This window comes from Oreochromis aureus, linkage group 15, assembly GCF_013358895.1.
Source record: "Oreochromis aureus strain Israel breed Guangdong linkage group 15, ZZ_aureus, whole genome shotgun sequence".
Classification (NCBI taxonomy): Eukaryota; Metazoa; Chordata; class Actinopteri; order Cichliformes; family Cichlidae; genus Oreochromis; species Oreochromis aureus.
The window spans coordinates 23,756,362-23,774,117 of NC_052956.1; the positions used below are offsets into that span (position 1 = coordinate 23,756,362).

At 41.9% G+C, this 17,756-nt stretch overlaps 3 protein-coding genes across 4 annotated transcripts in view; 1 reads left to right on the forward strand and 2 right to left on the reverse strand.

Moving 5' to 3' along the window:
- cfap61 (cilia and flagella associated protein 61) overlaps positions 1 to 4,699 on the reverse strand; it is a 40,574-nt gene extending 35,875 nt beyond the window's left edge. For both annotated transcript variants that reach the window (XM_039598969.1, XM_031751608.2), the window contains exons 1-6: positions 4,402 to 4,699; positions 3,014 to 3,164; positions 2,775 to 2,851; positions 2,524 to 2,591; positions 2,322 to 2,442; positions 519 to 651 (exon numbers count right to left, since the gene is read on the reverse strand). In XM_039598969.1, the coding sequence (XP_039454903.1) occupies positions 519 to 651; positions 2,322 to 2,442; positions 2,524 to 2,591; positions 2,775 to 2,851; positions 3,014 to 3,164; positions 4,402 to 4,544 (693 nt within the window). In that variant the 5' untranslated portion in view covers positions 4,545 to 4,699. The remainder of the gene's footprint in view (positions 1 to 518; positions 652 to 2,321; positions 2,443 to 2,523; positions 2,592 to 2,774; positions 2,852 to 3,013; positions 3,165 to 4,401) is intronic.
- A 274-nt stretch (positions 4,700 to 4,973) lies between these two features.
- Positions 4,974 to 13,056, forward strand: crnkl1 (crooked neck pre-mRNA splicing factor 1). Its single transcript, XM_031751569.2, has 14 exons — positions 4,974 to 5,171; positions 6,402 to 6,554; positions 6,841 to 6,932; positions 7,120 to 7,278; positions 7,648 to 7,814; positions 8,441 to 8,619; positions 8,721 to 8,891; positions 9,178 to 9,369; positions 9,528 to 9,587; positions 9,697 to 9,777; positions 10,216 to 10,455; positions 11,038 to 11,139; positions 11,265 to 11,513; positions 12,542 to 13,056. The coding sequence occupies exons 1-14, from the start codon at positions 5,124 to 5,126 to the stop codon at positions 12,914 to 12,916; spliced, it is 2,268 nt and encodes a 755-aa protein (XP_031607429.1). The 5' UTR covers positions 4,974 to 5,123; the 3' UTR covers positions 12,917 to 13,056.
- On the reverse strand, positions 12,998 to 16,311 carry naa20 (N-alpha-acetyltransferase 20, NatB catalytic subunit). Its single transcript, XM_031751570.2, has 6 exons — positions 16,178 to 16,311; positions 15,585 to 15,609; positions 15,322 to 15,412; positions 14,381 to 14,516; positions 14,137 to 14,282; positions 12,998 to 13,292 (listed from the first exon to the last, which is right to left on the reverse strand). Exons 1-6 carry the CDS (start codon positions 16,228 to 16,230, stop codon positions 13,207 to 13,209), a joined length of 537 nt encoding a protein of 178 aa, XP_031607430.1. The 5' UTR covers positions 16,231 to 16,311; the 3' UTR covers positions 12,998 to 13,206.
- Positions 16,312 to 17,756: the final 1,445 nt, after the last annotated feature.

Sequence of the window (17,756 nt, forward strand, 5' to 3'; positions counted from 1 at the left end):
GTAGACAAGCTTTTATCACTAACAGACTATCTAAACAGGATGTAAGCTGGAAATAACTGAACGACACATTCTGCAGCTTCACAAACAGCTTCTGGCGTGCGGTGGACTGAAGAGAAAAAAACCCTCTGGGACAATGTTGGATTGTGCTGAACATAATCAGACAAAAAGCCCAAAATGCTTCAGATGTCTGGACACAATATGTTCAGTGAGAGCATGCTTTGGCCGGGTATCAGCTCATATCTGCCATATGCTGCCACGAACACATGTCGGCCCAACGGGCGGGGAGGGGAGAGGAGGATCTGTCGTCTCCCAGGTCCCGAGGGAACGAACCCCAGCGGGGTTTCTGACAGTCACTCGTCATCACAAAGCTGCTATTACAATATTTTTAGACACACATGAAACACATGAGACGCTTAGAACCACACACACAGGAGGGGATGAACTTAGTATTATCTCAAGTTAGATCAAGGATTAACCCAAAATTAAGAGTAGAAAAAAATCTTTAACTTGGAACAAACCTCGCAAACAGCGGTGTGATGCTCCTCGTCCTCAGCCTCAATGAGTGCTGCGAGGAAGAACGGCTGGTGACTGATAGACAGCAGGTTTGTCTGCTCATCTAACAGAGGTATAATGTCATTGTGATCCTCAACCCTGAAAAAGGGAAAAATGGAGACACCTACACTTGAAAGGACCATCAGTCAATGTACTATTTCTATTATTCTATTTCTGCTGTGCAGTGTGAACGTGCTCACTGATGCCTGACAGTTATCGTCACCCCTGCAGCTGTACAAACACTCTTTATCCACTTTTAGATCATAGATTGAGATTTTACATTTAGATTTAGCTTTGAGTTCACGTTATTCATTTGCACCTGTAGGCAGACCTGATTACTCATGCATTCACATATGTACATTTTTCAAAACAACACAGAAAACAGATAAAGATAACACAACACAGGGAAAAAACAACCGTAAAATATCATGTAAGATTGTAAAAGGTACAATTCATCAGGTGGACACAAATAAGAAGGTAATATCTTGTGGAAGTTTGATAAAGCAGTTCATTGCTAACATTTCAGTGCAGCTATGTAGTGTAGTGGTTTACGCATTCACCTGACAGGCAAAAGACCTACAGCCCCAGATCCCTTTAGGATGTCTCAGGAAGGGTATCTGGTGCAAAAAGTCTACCAAAAAAACATGTGGAGCTGCCCTCTGTAGCTTCCTACTACTGAGAGAAAGTTCTTCTGCCACCTGGTGGCCAAAAAGAAAAGAAATTCAGCTTTAACTTTACCAGGTGTGCTGTCGAATGATCGCTTTTGCTCAGGGAGGTTCCCAACATATATATATATATATATATATATATATATATATATATATATATATATATATATATATATATATATATATATATATATATATATTCACATATTGCATCAGTGAGTCCACTGGTGTCTGATGTAAATTTCATCGTCAGACAGTGAGTGTGAGCCTCTGGGCAAACATCCAGGTGCCTTTACAATATACAAACTACGCAAGTGCCCTTCAGGCAGACTTCAAAGAAGTGTAACAAGAAGGAATACTCTGCTGTGTTTGCCCATGTCCATGCCCACAACCTTGTATAAGCCCTGCTCAACCACAGCCATGAAAAATTAAACATGCTTCAGGGCTTCCTTTATTACGTCCTTCAGTAGAGGATAGTTTATGAAAAATGGAGATAATACCATCCCTCAGTTCAAAGTGATGCACCATCAGAACAGTCACAATTCTCATATGCACATTTTTCAAAACTAAATTCATTGTAATTACTGTTGAATTTTCCATCACAGCTTGCTAATATGTCAAAGTGCTCTAAAGGTATATCAGCTTTATCAACTTATAAAGTTGTTTCCTTGTTAGAAGCACTTTATGACAGGTTTAGAAAAATCCTTATCAAAGGCAAGAATTAGGGGATCAGGAAAGCTATTTCATTTCCCCTTGTGACTGGAAAAGGTAACGAGCTGGCTCCACTGTTCTCCTGGAGTTCCTTCTTTCTGGGTTTTGCATTTTCTCTGTTTTCTCTGGCAGTTCTACGTTTAACACCACTAAAAACATCCTTGGTCCTTGCATCTTCTGTGGCATAACTCTTAAGCATTATTTAATAGCCTATTGTAATTTCAATCATGAAATAAACTGTTGTGCTCATAGAATCTTAGTTCTTATGAGTTCTTCGTCGCATCTTACATCAAAATTGATGTGAATAAATGTTTATTTATAGTACATCCATCTACACTCTTTTATTCACTCTACTGTTTAGTAGCCTGGGGAGGAATCAGTAGAAATCACCTGGCTGCGCGCACATGAGGCCGGGGACAGTGAGCTTTTCTGTGGCAGATCAATGCCAAGCACTGAGGCCCGGGGTCGGTCAGACGCTCCAGCGGCTCAAATATTTCATCCAGCGCCGGCTCTGCAAGCACAAAAAACATCTGTCTAAGTCTCTTGGAAATTAATGCTTAAGTGAATTATAGACTTGCTAAATCTAAATCACCTAAACCACCAACGTGTGGGCTGAGCAGACAGACGTATTCAAGCTCAGGAACGGCGTTAAAGATAGACCTGCGAAACAAAGTGCATCAAGAAAAATGATCATTTTACACATACTGCATTCACCTTTCAGGACATCTGCATACTGTGCTTGCTTCTAATCAAAGTGCATTGTAGTATCTACCTTGCACTGATATATGAATCTTATCGAATGATACAAGAATTTTTAAAAAAGGGGTCTTTGTTTTTTCATACCTCATTATCTCTTTCACACTTGCTGTGGTGAAATTCGTCCGTGCCACAAAAAGGTGGAGGAAAAGTGTGTTGAGAGGCTGCAGAAAGACAACAGTTTAATCCACTGCAGGTGTGAGCTCACTTCATTTCATTTCATCTAAGCAGAGTATGGGCACTTGGCCACATTCATTCCAGCTGATGTTAATTGCCTCTACTTAACGAAAACCTTATGTTAAAATCAGTAAATGAAAGGTACAGACTGTGCATTGTCCAGCACTGAAGTGTTCCTGCAGGAAAGCTTCCCACTGCGTCTGATCCACCAGATCTCCAATAGGGTGATCAAAGAAGGAAGCGTGGCCTAGGATGTCGCCCTTTTCATTGGTCAGAGTCACAGCCAGGTTAGCTTTCTCTCTGAATGAACATGACAAGAAAGCTCAGTGATGGTCTCTGTAAGTGTTTGAAATTAACTGAGAGCACAGATGTCTACATTAATCACCACATAATTGTGATGAGAGTTGCATCCACCACATGTTTTCAGAGGCAACTTGGTCCTCTTAGATCCTCCAAAGGAAAACTGAAAGAAGCAGTTGCTATGACCGTCAGGTGGAAGTGGGAGAGCTGAGAGAAGAGCACCAGTTAAGGTGGTTAAAGCATGTGAATCCCTCCTAGTTGAGGTGTTTTGGGGATGTATAAGCCCCCATAACACAGACCACACTGCCCTTAGAGCTAGAGGTGGGGAAAAAATCAGCATACCATCTTATTGCTAAATTTTCTGTGGCAATATTGTTTTGATAGAGGGAACCAAATATTGATATTTTATTAAATAAATTAAAATATTCTTTGAATACTATGAACAACAGGTGTAAGCCCACACACCACCATTCTCTGATAATGTTACCTGACATTTCAACTGCGTAATAAAAATAGAAACAAAATCTAACACAAAGCTAATTCCTCATCACAAAGCATATGATCTACAAAACATAACAAACAAACAAACCATCTACAAAACACACACACACACCCTCCCCCCTCCAAAGGAAAAAACAAAACAAAACTAGATGGCTGTCTTATGACTGAATTTTTTTCACAACTGATTGCCACTAGGCAATCATTGCCACTTGTGGTGCAATGATTGCCTGGAGCTCTTACAATCACTTTTGATCACCAGGCGATTGCACAGGTCGCCTGATAGGAGGCAACCTTCCTGCAAACAGTTGTAGTCTGACTTTGACTGACTGCAATCATTCTCAGAGAGATTTTCGAGAGCTAACTCCCATCCCCTCCAACACTATAATTCTCCTACAGTTCTCAGCATGAAAACTGATGTGAGCAAATAAACAAGAATAGATACTGTGAAAACAATATAACCATTACACTTAAGACAAGAATAAACCACCATACAGTCGGTGGAGAACAAAAGTAATATTATAGCATAGCTATATATTAAAGAGATGATAGAATTCTTGCGTTTTCATGGAAGTTTATAATTATTTTTGACGTTTTGGAGACTACATAATTCAAACAAATTATCTAACAGTGATTAAAACAACTTATCCAGCTTGTAGGTGTGTTTGTGTGCAGAGAGCATCTAGTTTACGGTCTAAACTCTGCCGCTGAGATGTTTAAGAAGAAAAACTTTTCTCACAGCAGATGAATAACATTGACTCTTCCAAACACCGCCTGCGCAGAGGGACTAATGAGGCCGTCGATCTCTTCAGCGTCCGCGGACTCGCTTCTCCTCACGGTCACCGTTTCCTCCCGGGCGCTGTCTGAGGTTACAGTCCGCATCGTCACCCGTATTATATGGACAAATAGTACTAATAAAACTACAGCAGCCTTTTTGTAATAAACTATAATATCAGGCTGGTGGATAGAAGAAGGTGAAATTTAATATAAATTTATTTAACTGAATTCAGCTCACTGTTTTTACCTATGAAGAGCTCAAACCCAGTTGCCATAGTAACGTGACGCCAGAACTCCCGCGGTTTAACCGGAAGTCATGAAGCAACTGTTTAAAGCACTAAAATCAGTCTAGAAACGAGTTTTTAGTCTTCATCAAAACTTCCTCAGACTGGACAAATGGACTCAACTGAAGTCTGTTATAGTGAATATATTCTCTATATCGGACAACGTATATATAAACTATTCAAATGGCATTGGCGAACAAACGGTAGATGGCAGCAACACGTCTGCGTTTTGAAGAAAAAGAAAAAGAAGAAGAAGACGCGGGGCATTGTGGTTACTGTCATGGTGGCTGGCGCTCGGTGAGACGGAAACGTTTCGCTGCCTGTTTGCGCCGTTTGGCAGTTGTCGTGACAGTTTAAGTGAGGTTTTTAACGTTGTTTGTTGGTTAAACCGGCCATCAAAATGGCGTCTACGGCAGCAGGCAAACAGCGGATACCGAAGGTGGCGAAGGTAAGTGAACAGAGCAGTATCAGCGCTCCAGGCTAATGCTAACATAGAACTCGGGCTAACGGAGCAAAATTAAAATCTAATCTCATCTTTTCACTGCCAAAGTTACTCACAAAAACGTGCTACACTGTAGTACATTTAGGGCTATTTTACCTGCTGAACAGGTAGCTCTGTGGTCTGAGTTTCACACAAGTTACATTAGCTGTAAACTTTCACCACGCTCTGCTTTGTTTTGGCTTCCATGTGTTTTACGTGTCCTTAATTTAGTCTTGTTTATATTAGGATTTAAAATCTGGTACATTTGAGTTCCTTTGTGTCTTTAAAGTTAGAAGTGTGTTTAAAAATAACTATTATAGTAATAATATGTGAAGGAGGAGTGGACTGTGATTGTGTTTACAGGCGACAATGTGATCTGTATTGAGAGTAGGGAGCTTCTGGAGGTATATGGAAGCAGGACAGAATACATGTGTGTAAATGAGAGGGAGGCGGGTGTACCAGTGAAGCTGAAAGGAGTAGAGGAATTGATGGTGGATGAGTTTAAGTATCCGAAGTGAACCATCCAAAGCAACGGACAGTGTGCGAGAGTGGTAAAGAAGAGAGTGCAAGCAGGTGGAGACGAACGTCAGGGGTGATTTCTGACATGATAGAGGCAACTGAGAAAGCTTACAAGATGGTAGTGAGACCTGCAGTGATGCATGGTTTGGAGACTGAAACTTACAGGAGGCCGAGCTGAAGGTCAGGGACAGCTCTCACCAGTTGCTTTGGAGACAAAGTTAGAGGCAGAGATGGTTCCAACATGTGCAGAGGAGGGCTAATGGATATACTGGTCAAAGGATGTTGAAGGTGGACCTGGCAGGCAGGAGGAAAAGAGAAAGACCTCAAAAGATTGATGGATGCAGTGAAGAAGGACATACAGAGGGTTGGTATGACAGAGGATGATGCTGGCATAGGGTGAAATGGGGATAAATTTTGGTGACTCCTAAAGGGGGGAGTCAAAAGAAGAATAAGATGATGATCAGTCACCTCAAGGTGCTTTATATTGTAAGGTAACATAAGCGATTAAAAACTCCAACAATCAGGAGAACTTGGTGTCTCTGGGGAGGAAGAACTCTATTTTAACAGGAACCAGCAGAAGCAGGTTCAGGGAGAGGCTGTCTGCTGTGACCAGTTGAGGGGAAGAGAGGAAAGACTAATTTTGTGCTCACGCTAATTGTATTTTGTGCTGTGTTTTAGGTGAAGAATAAAGCTCCGGCAGAGGTTCAGATTACTGCAGAGCAGCTGCTAAGGGAAGCCAAAGAGAGAGAGCTCGAACTCCTGCCACCACCACCGAAACAGAAGATCACCGATCAGGAGGAGCTCAATGACTACAAACTGAGGAAGAGGAAGGTAAGCACTTCCATCATATTTTCTCTCCTGGTAGTGTTCACATTGCTCTTACTCATACCGCCATTTTTGCAAGAATTTTTTTCCCCCGCTTTATTTATGTTTAAAAAGCCAGCATAAAATATATTTGAGGTGTGATGCTCTCTGGCTTTACTTCTGCTCTAATAGTTATGTTTAGTTAAACAAATGTGTTTGTAGTTTTAATCTAACAGGAAAATTTGAGATGTTTCCAGCACACAAAAATATGTTTTTATAGTTTTTGGACATGATGAATGTCTTTTTCTTTCAGAGCTTTGAGGACAACATCAGGAAGAACCGGACTGTCATCAGTAACTGGATTAAATACGCACAATGGGAGGAAAGTCTGAAGGAGATCCAGAGGTACTGAAGTAAAAACAGCTGAAAGTCAGAATATTAAATGGCTACAACTTCGCACGGGGCCAATCACAAACAACTTAGTCTTGGTTGTACTGAAATAAGTAGAATCGGTCTTCACATCTTTTAACATTTTAGTAAATGTTTTAGAATTTTTTCTCATGCCCATGTGTCTGCACTGTCCACTTTTCAGAGCTCGTTCCATTTACGAGCGGGCGCTAGATGTCGATCATCGCAACATCACTCTGTGGCTAAAGTACGCCGAGATGGAGATGAAAAGCCGCCAGGTGAACCACGCCCGCAACATCTGGGACAGAGCCATCACCATCCTCCCACGAGTCAACCAGTTCTGGTAGGACTTAAAAATCATTTAATCGCCTTATTTATTTCTTGATTGTTTTGTCTGTAAAATATCAGCAGGCTTTGGCAAGTGGCACAAGTCACAATTTTCAGTCCTTTTCTGTAGTTAAAAATTGAATAAATGTATTTGTTGGTTGATACTTTATTGACACTTATCTAACAATAGAGTAGCTGAAATGTAACCTGATGTAAATGATGTGTTTTAAACTTTGAAAAGTGCATCGTGTGTGAGTGTGAGTCTGCTTGTGATTGTACAGTTCTTATGGAGAGTCTTTGCTGTGCATTTGTTGTCTGTTTTTCTTAAATCTTCTGTGTTTCTTCATTAAGTGTGTAATATTTTGAATGCTGTTCCTTTGCACAGGTACAAGTACACCTACATGGAGGAGATGCTGGGAAACATCGCCGGCTGCAGGCAGGTCTTTGAGCGATGGATGGAATGGGAGCCTGAAGAACAGGCCTGGCACTCTTACATCAACTTTGAGCTGCGCTACAAGGAGGTGGAGAAAGCCCGCACCATTTATGAGCGATATATCCTTTTGTTGCTTTTACTAACATGCAGGGAACTATGTGTTTCCCCACAGTTAAATTCAAACAATATAATAAAACTTTAAAATAAAGAAACAAAAAGCACGATCAGGGTGATGGTCTGAGTCTTCCCACAGAGCTTGAGTTCATTATTGTCAGGGCTGTTTTTGTCTCAAAGCTACAAATTATGTTCTCTGAAGGACAACAAAGGTTGCTGTCAGACTTCCTCTTTATACTTTTATGTAAACTATAACATCACTTTTTATCAACTCACCTTCAAGATCGCTGGGGTTAATTAACTGCTACTTTGAAACAATGTGCTTTGGGGCTTATTCTTCCAGATTATGTAACAAAAATAAGTCTGCAAAAATAAATGCTAAAATACTGATTAACCTTGAGGAATGCCTTTCCCTTGCCTCACCTGGTTCCCCGTCTCTGTGTGGTCGGGGCTTCTCAAGCCACACAGAACCATCTCTTCTGTTGGAGCATTTCTCCTCAGTTTTCTTCATTCTCCACCTCCATCTACCCGTCTTTACTGTTGCTGAACACTTTATTCATTCTAATATTTTATTCTGATTGTTTTATCTCACGACCTTTGGGATGGTGCGTTTGCCTTAACTCCGCTGCACTTGTCATCGTGCACCCTGAGGTGAAAAACTGGATCAAGTACGCTCGCTTCGAAGAGAAGCACGGCTACATCGCCCACGGCAGGAAGGTGTACGAGCGGGCGGTGGAGTTCTTTGGGGAGGAACATGTAGACGAAAACCTCTTTGTGGCCTTCGCCAGGTTTGAGGAGACTCAGAAGGAGGTGAGTGCAGCTCAGACGTCTCAAATTTCTTTCTGGCATTCATTTTGTTGGAGATCATATTGTGTAATGTATTTATTTACTTTTGTTCTCTACCTTTACAGTTCGAGCGAGTTCGGGTGATCTATAAGTACGCTTTGGACAGAATCCCTAAACATCAGGCACAGGAGCTCTTCAAAAACTACACCATGTTTGAGAAGAAGTTTGGAGACCGCAGAGGAATCGAGGATGTCATCGTCAGCAAGCGAAGGTTCCAGTACGAAGAGGAAGTTAAGGTATCAGTTTTAAGGAATTACGTCTGGAAATCTGTAGAAAGTGGAACAAAGGAGGAAGATGGGTTCGTTTTCCTTTGTGCAGATACATTTCTGGCATATGTCTACAGATTTAACGCCCTGATTGGTTTGTTTTCTCTGTACTGGTGTAAGAAACAAAATAGGCTTCGTATTTGGGTTTTTTGCTTAATTGTTAACTTGCAGGTTTTATGTCACCTACTCTGCTTTTTGGGAAAGTTATGGGGAAAATGAAATGCTAAAAACAAATATCATACACTCATAATCCCAGGCGAATCCACACAACTACGATGCCTGGTTCGATTACCTCCGTCTGGTGGAGAGCGACGCCGACGCAGATACGGTGAGAGATGTCTATGAAAGAGCCATCGCCAACATCCCGCCCATCCAGGAGAAGAGACACTGGAGGCGATACATCTACCTGTGGATCAACTACGGTCTGTATGAGGAGCTCGAGGTCAAGGTAGGTCCATCATTCGGCATCTTGTTAACCTCCAACAAAGTAAAGGATACAGATCTGAATCATGTTCTCAAGCAACAGACATAACCAGGCTGTAAAGAAATGTAAAACCAGAAGTCTGACAGTGATGTGTGTGATTAAACAAAACTCTCTGATGGCAGGATCCCGAGAGAACGAGGCAAGTTTATCAGGCCTGTCTGGAACTCATCCCCCACAAGAAGGTAATTTACACTTTAAAGGCCGCATGTCTTCAGTAAAACCACTCATGCATTACAGTAAAGGTGTTCTTGCTATTCTCACCTGATCGTGACTGTGGTTGTTTTGTTTCAGTTCACATTTGCTAAGATTTGGCTGCTCTTCGCTCAGTTTGAGATCCGACAGAAGAACCTGCAGGCAGCCAGAAAGATCATGGTAAGATTCCCCAGATGCACATGCAAAAGCACTGCATGTTGTGCAGTCAGATGTAAACTGAACGCACAGAGTGCTGTATTATGTTACATTTTGGGTGACTTAATAAGTAGTTTTAAAAAACGAGCTTCTGTTCATGCTTTCTTGTATCAGTCTTTTTGCAGAGGATGGGGATAAAGCAAAAAATGTCTTTTAACGTAATAAAAGCAAAACTTAAAATCGGGCGAAAGAAAACGGAACGAGTCTGTAAAAAGAAAACTCTGGAGCTGCCGACACACAGCTCAGACTTTTCCAGAATAAAGGCCTCTCCTCTTTCTTGCCTTCAGTGCTCCTTGTGCTCTATGCCAAGTTCAGTCAGATGAGTGTAACTCACTGGCTCCACAGGAAGAATGGCACCAGTGTCTGTGTATGCTTTCTTCTTATCAGTATTTCTCTCCTTAGGGCACGGCGATCGGGAAATGCCCGAAGAACAAACTGCTGAAGGGCTACATCGAGCTGGAGCTGCAGCTGCGAGAGTTCGACCGCTGTAGAAAGCTGTACGAGAAATACCTCGAGTTCACCCCCGAAAACTGCACCACCTGGATCAAGTTTGCTGAGCTGGAGACCATTCTGGGAGACATCGAGCGGGCTCGGGCCATCTTCGAACTCGCCATCGGGCAGCCACGGCTGGACATGCCAGAGGTAACCGGAAACCTCTCGCACAAACGCTGCCCTCTGGTGGTGAAAGTTAAATAGCATTTTAATGATGGGAGGAAAAGAAATGCCTTCTTACCTATTTTTGGTATACTTTTAAATCGGGGGTCATGTGAAGGAAGAGGAGAAGAAGCCTGGTGAGTGAGATATAGTCTGTGCGTCACAGTGACGCACTCAAGTGTGGTGTTCAGGTTTTGAACTTATTCGACTGTTTTTAAAGCTTCTTATTGTGATTTTTGTGAACACCACATTTCATCATAAGTTTTTACTGTCACAGTAATTCATCTCCTACAGTGTAGTACATTCATAGCACAGGAAACCAGACTAAACAGTTGATAAGCAGCTTCATGTAATCCTGGATTAGTGTTCATGAAGCAAAGTGAGACCAAGGTCAAGCTAGGTTTCTGTTTAAAAATCTTAACATTTTGTAAAAGGATCCTTTATTTTAATTTCTTTTAAAAACCTTCCTGTAGCTTCATTTTCACTAAAATATGTTTGACGACTTATGTCACGCTTCACATTGTTGCCCTGCTGATGAATTCAGTGCACTCACGTCTGTTATGCCCTCAGGTTCTGTGGAAGTCCTACATCGACTTTGAGATTGAGCAGGAAGAGTTTGAAAACACCAGAAACCTTTACAAAAGGCTACTGCAGCGCACTCAGCACGTCAAGGTGAGAGCTGCACTCCACAAACCTGATCCTAGATCTAACGAACTGTCTATAGTAAAAATATTTCACGTCTTTCATGTGACCTGCCAGCCATCGAGCTCTGGGCTTACCATCTTCTTCTCCTGCAGGTTTGGATCAGCTACGCCAAGTTCGAGCTGTCGGTGGACGGCCCCGACCGACTGCAGAAGTGCCGGCAGATCTATGAGGAGGCCAACAGAAGCATGAGGAACTGCGAGGAGAAGGAGGAGCGGCTGATGCTGCTCGAGTCCTGGAGAGACTTCGAGAAGGAGTTCGGCACCGACAGCACCAGGGAGCGGGTGAGGAAGCTGCTGCCGGAGAAGGTGAAGAAGAGGAGGAAGCTGACGGCCGAGGATGGGGTAAGAGATGGACAATGTCACAGCTGGATGGTGACAGCCACCAGAAATGTTTTCTCAATTACTGAATTTTTTATACACAAAAATAACTAAATGATTAATCAAAAACCTGATTTACAATAATTGGATAGTTCTTATTTGTCCTGAAATAATCAGTTATTCATCAGCTGATAATCAGTCTAGTCACACGGAGGAAATATGCTGAACGTTTTCTGCTTATTAATGAAAACATTACACTGAAATAGTGATGAGTTCTTTTCTCCATCCACTAATTAACCGTAGGTTTAAAAACTGCTCATTTAAAATTTCATAAAAATAGATTTTAGTTCAGCAGTTTTTTTTTTTCTATTGTAGTAAGTTCAGCCATTTTTATTTAAATTTAACATCAGTTAATCTAAAAAAAGTCGAAGCAGTGTTTTGTTTTGTTTTTTTATCCAATGAGCCAGAAAAATGTGGACAACGTTCCTGGGCACGGTGATGGACACTGAGACTGTGTGGGACTGATAAGTCCAGATATATTGATCAATAGTCAGATATGAATTAACTTGATGACATGAAAACGTCATGAAAAAATTTGCATTAATTGAAATGTTTTTGTTTTTTTTTAATGGAGAACTTATCCTTTTAATTGAGTGGATATTCTTCAACGTTTGACTTTTTTTAAAAATTGAATTAAACTTTAATGAAGTCAAACATAAATGACTAAAAACGTGAAGGTCCTGAAATCACATCCACCTAATTTTACCTAATTAAATTGGTTTAATAGCACATCTTGAATAGACAATAGCCTTTGAACAAATGCCAAAATATATTTTTTTAATCTTAGAATTTCTGATACTCAAAACCTGCACTTTATCATTCTTGATGTTATTTTAAGTCATTTATAATTATGTGATGTCTGTCTGGCTCCAGTTTTTGGTTTTCTTTGTAAACTGTCATCGTTAGAACTTTTCCACTGAGTTGGGATGATACCGACTCGCAGACAGTTTGGTTCAGTGATTTAAATAATCTCGTCTCTTCCATCCCATCAGTCGGACGCTGGCTGGGAGGAGTACTACGATTACATCTTTCCAGAAGACGCCGCCAATCAGCCCAACCTCAAGCTGCTCGCCATGGCCAAGATGTGGAAGAAGCAGCAGGTCATCAAGGAAGACGACGAGACTCTTCCAGAAAACAGTCCGCCGGCAGCCGAAGAGACGACGAAACAGTCTGTGGAAGCAGCAGCTTCTCCCGAGAATCGGTCGACGACTGCGTCCAGCAGAGAAACTGTGGCTGAGACGGAACAGGAGAGCACGTACGACGACCGAGACGACGACAGCAGCAGCAGCAGCGAGAGTGAGGAGGAGGAGGAGAAGAAAGGTGGAGAGAGGAAGGAGAGCAGGAGCAGCGAGGAAGATAAAGAATAAATTCCCCGCTCAGGGACTCGAGGGGAGGGGAGAGTCTGGATTTTTCTAGTATTTTTTTTTTAAAAACACAAAAGCTGGAGGCTCAGGACGAGTCTTTATTGTATGTTTTCTTTGTGCGATTACACAAACATCAGCTCAAAGTCACGTGTGTTGTGTGTTCTTTTTCTAAATGTTCATTTAATATTTACAGTAGATGAAACTCTTTGTAGGACCAGTGGCTCTCTGAGGAATGACAGTTTATCAATGTACGTCATCAGAGTATCACAGAGTCAGAGAGCCACAGTCTGCTGTTATTCGATGTCCTCGGGTCTGACGGGGTGCGGCAGTGGGATGATAGACTTCTTCTCCGTGTCTCTGGACAGAGCTTTCCTCATGTCTGCAGGAGAAAGGCAGCAGGTTTTGTCCTTTAGTTACACACTTCGTAAATTAATAAAAAACATGTAAATTTATTTTAAGTTAATAGCAGAAGGCACAGAGCTGGCGGTGAGCTGAACAGGGCTGTATTAGAGTCTCTCACTGTTGTTTCAGCTATTTCAAGACTAACATCAGCAGTTAAATTAAAAGTTTAAGTATTCTGTCAGTGCACCATATTTATGATCCACATCTGTGACACCGGTCACAGACTGACAGCAATCGGAAAACGATAAAACATCTGATGACGGAACACGGTACAGCACACCGGGGCTAAAGATGAACCTGAACGAGTGTCAAATGGTCTAATTTCTCAAGAGAGGCTGAACTTGAGACAGACCCCCATGTGGAACATCTGTCACATAAAAGATATTCAAGTCCTTACCAATTTGAAAACACAAATTTGGGTGGCTATGGCTCGGGAGGTAGAGCAGGTCATCTATCTCCAAGGTTAGTAGATAACCTGTAGTTGGTTGGTGATTTGAGGCACTTTTGGGGGTCAAATGCACTCTAATACAGATCAGATACATGCTGCTTCATGCAGATCATAAAAATCAGTCATCTGCATCCTGCTGCAGAGGTGATCAGAATAATTCATGATGATGCTAAAAGCTTCAGTATATCTGTGCACCAATGCAAGTCTCCTGGATCGTTTTAATATTGTTCATTGCTATGGTAATGTCTCTGTGCAAATCACATCAGCTGTGAGTTTAACGACTGGGGGAGGCAATAAAGGAAGCTCCTTTCTGATTGGCTGCAGATGCAGTTAGAAACCTTCCTGAGATAAAATGACTCTGCTGTGATCTTACCATAAGCATCTTCATCTGGCTCTCCATTGCTGGCAGAGTAATACTCTATGACTGTCCTGTACACGCTGTAGCCCAGACGTTTGTACATGTTCACTGCCACCTGGTTGGACACTCGTACGAACAGATCCACGAAGAATCCGCCTTTCCTACAACAGGGTCAAAGTCAAAAACGTCAAAAAATAAAGAGATTTTTAAAATGTGAGGGATAGGCTCGCACAGTTTTCCTCCCAGTCCTGATACGAACCTCTCTGAGATCTCCTCCAGCATTTCCATGAGTTTGGCAGCCAGGCCAAGCCGTCGAAACTCCGGGGCCACGGACAGAGCGGTGACATGGCCGTGCCACTCCTCGCGAGCCACAGATCCCTCCGCCTTCCCCATAACTGCAAGAAAGTTGCACACAAGCTCAGAGTCGGGCGAGAGTCATGGGATTTATTTTAAACCGTCCAGGATCTGTTCTAAATCTGCACCCTCTGTTCAAACAGGCCTGCGTATAGCTGCAGGTCTGCTTGAGCGTGCCACCTTCAGTGTCTAAATCATGTCAGAATCAAATGGTACCACATGCTGTACACCAAATAAATGAATCAATGCATAAACATCTTTAGTCCTCCATAACACACTTCCTTTGGAGGAGGCATCTGTAGCCTGTCTCCAAACCTTTGAAAAGGTCAGGAGGCGGTCTTTGGACGTTTAAAGCTCAATAAATGTGTGAGAAGGTTTCACAGCATCACAGAGCAGTCAGGTTAGGGCTCATCTTTCCATGGATCAGCCCTCTGTTATTCTAGGCTTTTTGAAGGCCTCCCTGTAAGATGACCTGCTGCTCTGACCTTTCTTTTTTTGTGTGGTACATGGAAAAGCTGCGCATGAATCAGGGTGGATATGGAACAAAACAGGATCAGAATCATGCCCCGCCCTTGTGGTGTCATCTCTGCACAGAAGTTTTGTTCTCATTTTAGTTTGAGGGGGAATGGACACATTTTGGACGCATCAGGGATAAAAAAGAAATGAATAAGGCAGAACCTATGTAGACCGACACCCCCATCCTTCTCCGCAAACTACACCCAGATGAGGTAAATACAAATATATGCATTTTCCTGTATGACTTATTATTATGTCATTTTAGAGGCTAGCATAGTTTCTCGAGGGTTAAAAGATGACCTTAGCCCCTGTGGCGGCAGGAGGACTTACTGTAGCCCATCAGTTCTCCTCCAGGAGCCTCAGCAACAATAAAGTACTCCGGCCAGTGAGCGAGGTACTGCAGGTAAAACGGGATCCCATACTGGAGGTCAAAGGTTAAAGAAAAATATCCAGATTAAGAGGAAACACACTTAAAATACGCTTTATATAATGTCAGGTACTCGTTATTATTACTGCATCGGTGTAATTAAATGTGGATGCCATCCACGGGTGGACCCTGAAGCTTAAATAAGCAGAGCACAGTTAAAGGATACAGTCTCTGTGAGAGGATCCAGGTTTCTGATGGACAAAACACACAAAAACGTCAGTGAGCCGTTAAAATTCAATCCAATTATCCATTTCCTACCAAGCCCTTTCGTTTTTCTAACATGGAGACAAACGAACAAAACTCAATACAAATAACGGCAAAAAATTTAGTTTTTAACATCACATAAGGGCATCTAAGTTAGGTAAATAGCCTAAATGTTTCCTTTGTGTGAAAATTCGTCATGTCTTTGCTCGACTTACACCCACAGACTTTGTTTAATTCCACATATATATGTATACAGCTTCTTCTTAATCCTGCGTGGTCTCGGTGTGCCGAGTATGTAGCAGCTTTGCTAACAAACCTATAATTTTCAGTTATTAAACGTAGAAGGTTGTTTAACAACATGCTGAAAGTGTTGAGGTCTGCCAGTATGACCCGAGTCGCTAAATGATGTGATTTTTGCATGAAGTTTGGTCAGGAATGGCGCAGCCGCACACCGAACACACACAAGCTGCATCCATCCCCATCAGTCACCATCAGTCACACCGGAAACAGCGTTAAATTACAGCTTATGTGCTAAAAGAACGAAACCCTACTCACATATTGTTGAATTTAAACAAATCATCGCATGTGAACGGCCGCAGAGCTGTCATCTTTGCTCACTGTAGCGTGACCTTTCACCTCACAGAGACAACGAGACATCGGCTACTTTTAGGAGGTGATAAAAAAGGAGCAGCGTCCCCAAAGGGATAAGGCAGGTACTACACTATTGACGAAAACTATAGATTTTTAAGGGTTTGTAATATTACCGTCGCAGAATCAGCTGATAATTTCAGAATATTTAAGGTTTGCCTTCATGCTATAAAAACTGTATTTGAAAAGTATTTTTACCCATGGCAGCTTATACGATGGGCCTGGTGTCAGAATGCATGTAAAAAAAAAATCCTTTCATATGCTTTAACTTGTTTTGTTCAGCCAGCTATCCCACATGGTGATATGACCCTCAAACGTTTGTCCAAAATGCCCTTTTTGGACAAACGTTTTCTGCAGTGAATTAGCGAGCAGGTCAAACATCCAGAGTATCAGTTCCTCTGCACCACAGATGTTAAACGGGTGCAGTTCAGCTGTTAAACTATGACACTGATGATTAATGATACTCATATAAAAACAAACTGCAAAATTAAGTCTTTGCTTTGTGACTCTTGGGTTGCGTGTAGCATTTATTTGCAGTTTTTAACGGAGCATAAAGTTATTTTCAGTTGTTTTTCATTGTCCTTGTGCATTTCAGCCCACTCCTATGTACTTTGAGGGCATGTAACTCAGAAAATCTTCATAATATGAATGTAAACTTTTGCATTAAATAAACTTCAGTAAAGTTATTATTCTTATTTATTCTGGGGGTGGTCACGTGGGAGCTTTTCTCATATTTGACTGATTTGAAAACTTCGAACAAAAGCAACAAAAAAATTATTTTCTTTCTTCTGCCAGGAGAGGGCGCCATATCCAAAGAAATCAACAGAGACTTGAGGACAGACAGACAGTGAACTCTCTGTAATCTGTGTGCAAGGATTAATGAGACATTTAATCTTCTTAATAATGAGATATTGTTTGGAGCGCTTGTGTATCTGTGCAAAAATAAGAGGAAGGAGAATCCAGCAGGGAGCACTCTGAGAAACCTTCTGAGAATACATGTTTCTCTTGGCACAGACCTCCCGTTCATCTGCAGTTTCTGTTGGGTGGGTTCTTCTCTGTTGTCTGTTTTAATTCACCCAAGCGTGTCAAGGGAGTCAGCCAGTTCTGCTATCAGCCCACACCCACCACAGATCATTTAACACTTTAAAGTACCCAGATGAGCTGCAGCTCCCATCTGAATGAAAACCAACAGAAAAGAATCTGCTGTGTAAGATAACATGCTGCTTCTGTGATTAAACAGTGCTGAAAACCACAGAGAGAGAAAGAGAGAGAGTCACTGCTACCTGTCTGCATAAAATAACACGGATGCTGGAGAAATATTTAAGTAATAAGCAGCGGAGATAATGTGTCTGTGCTGCAGTGCTCCTGAGCTGATGAGAGCTTCTCAGCCTCCAGGAGGTGCTAAATAGTGCATTCTTCATTTCGTTGAACATGATGTAACAGCTGATTTTGTTGTAAAAATGGTGGTATGACAGACTTTAAGGTT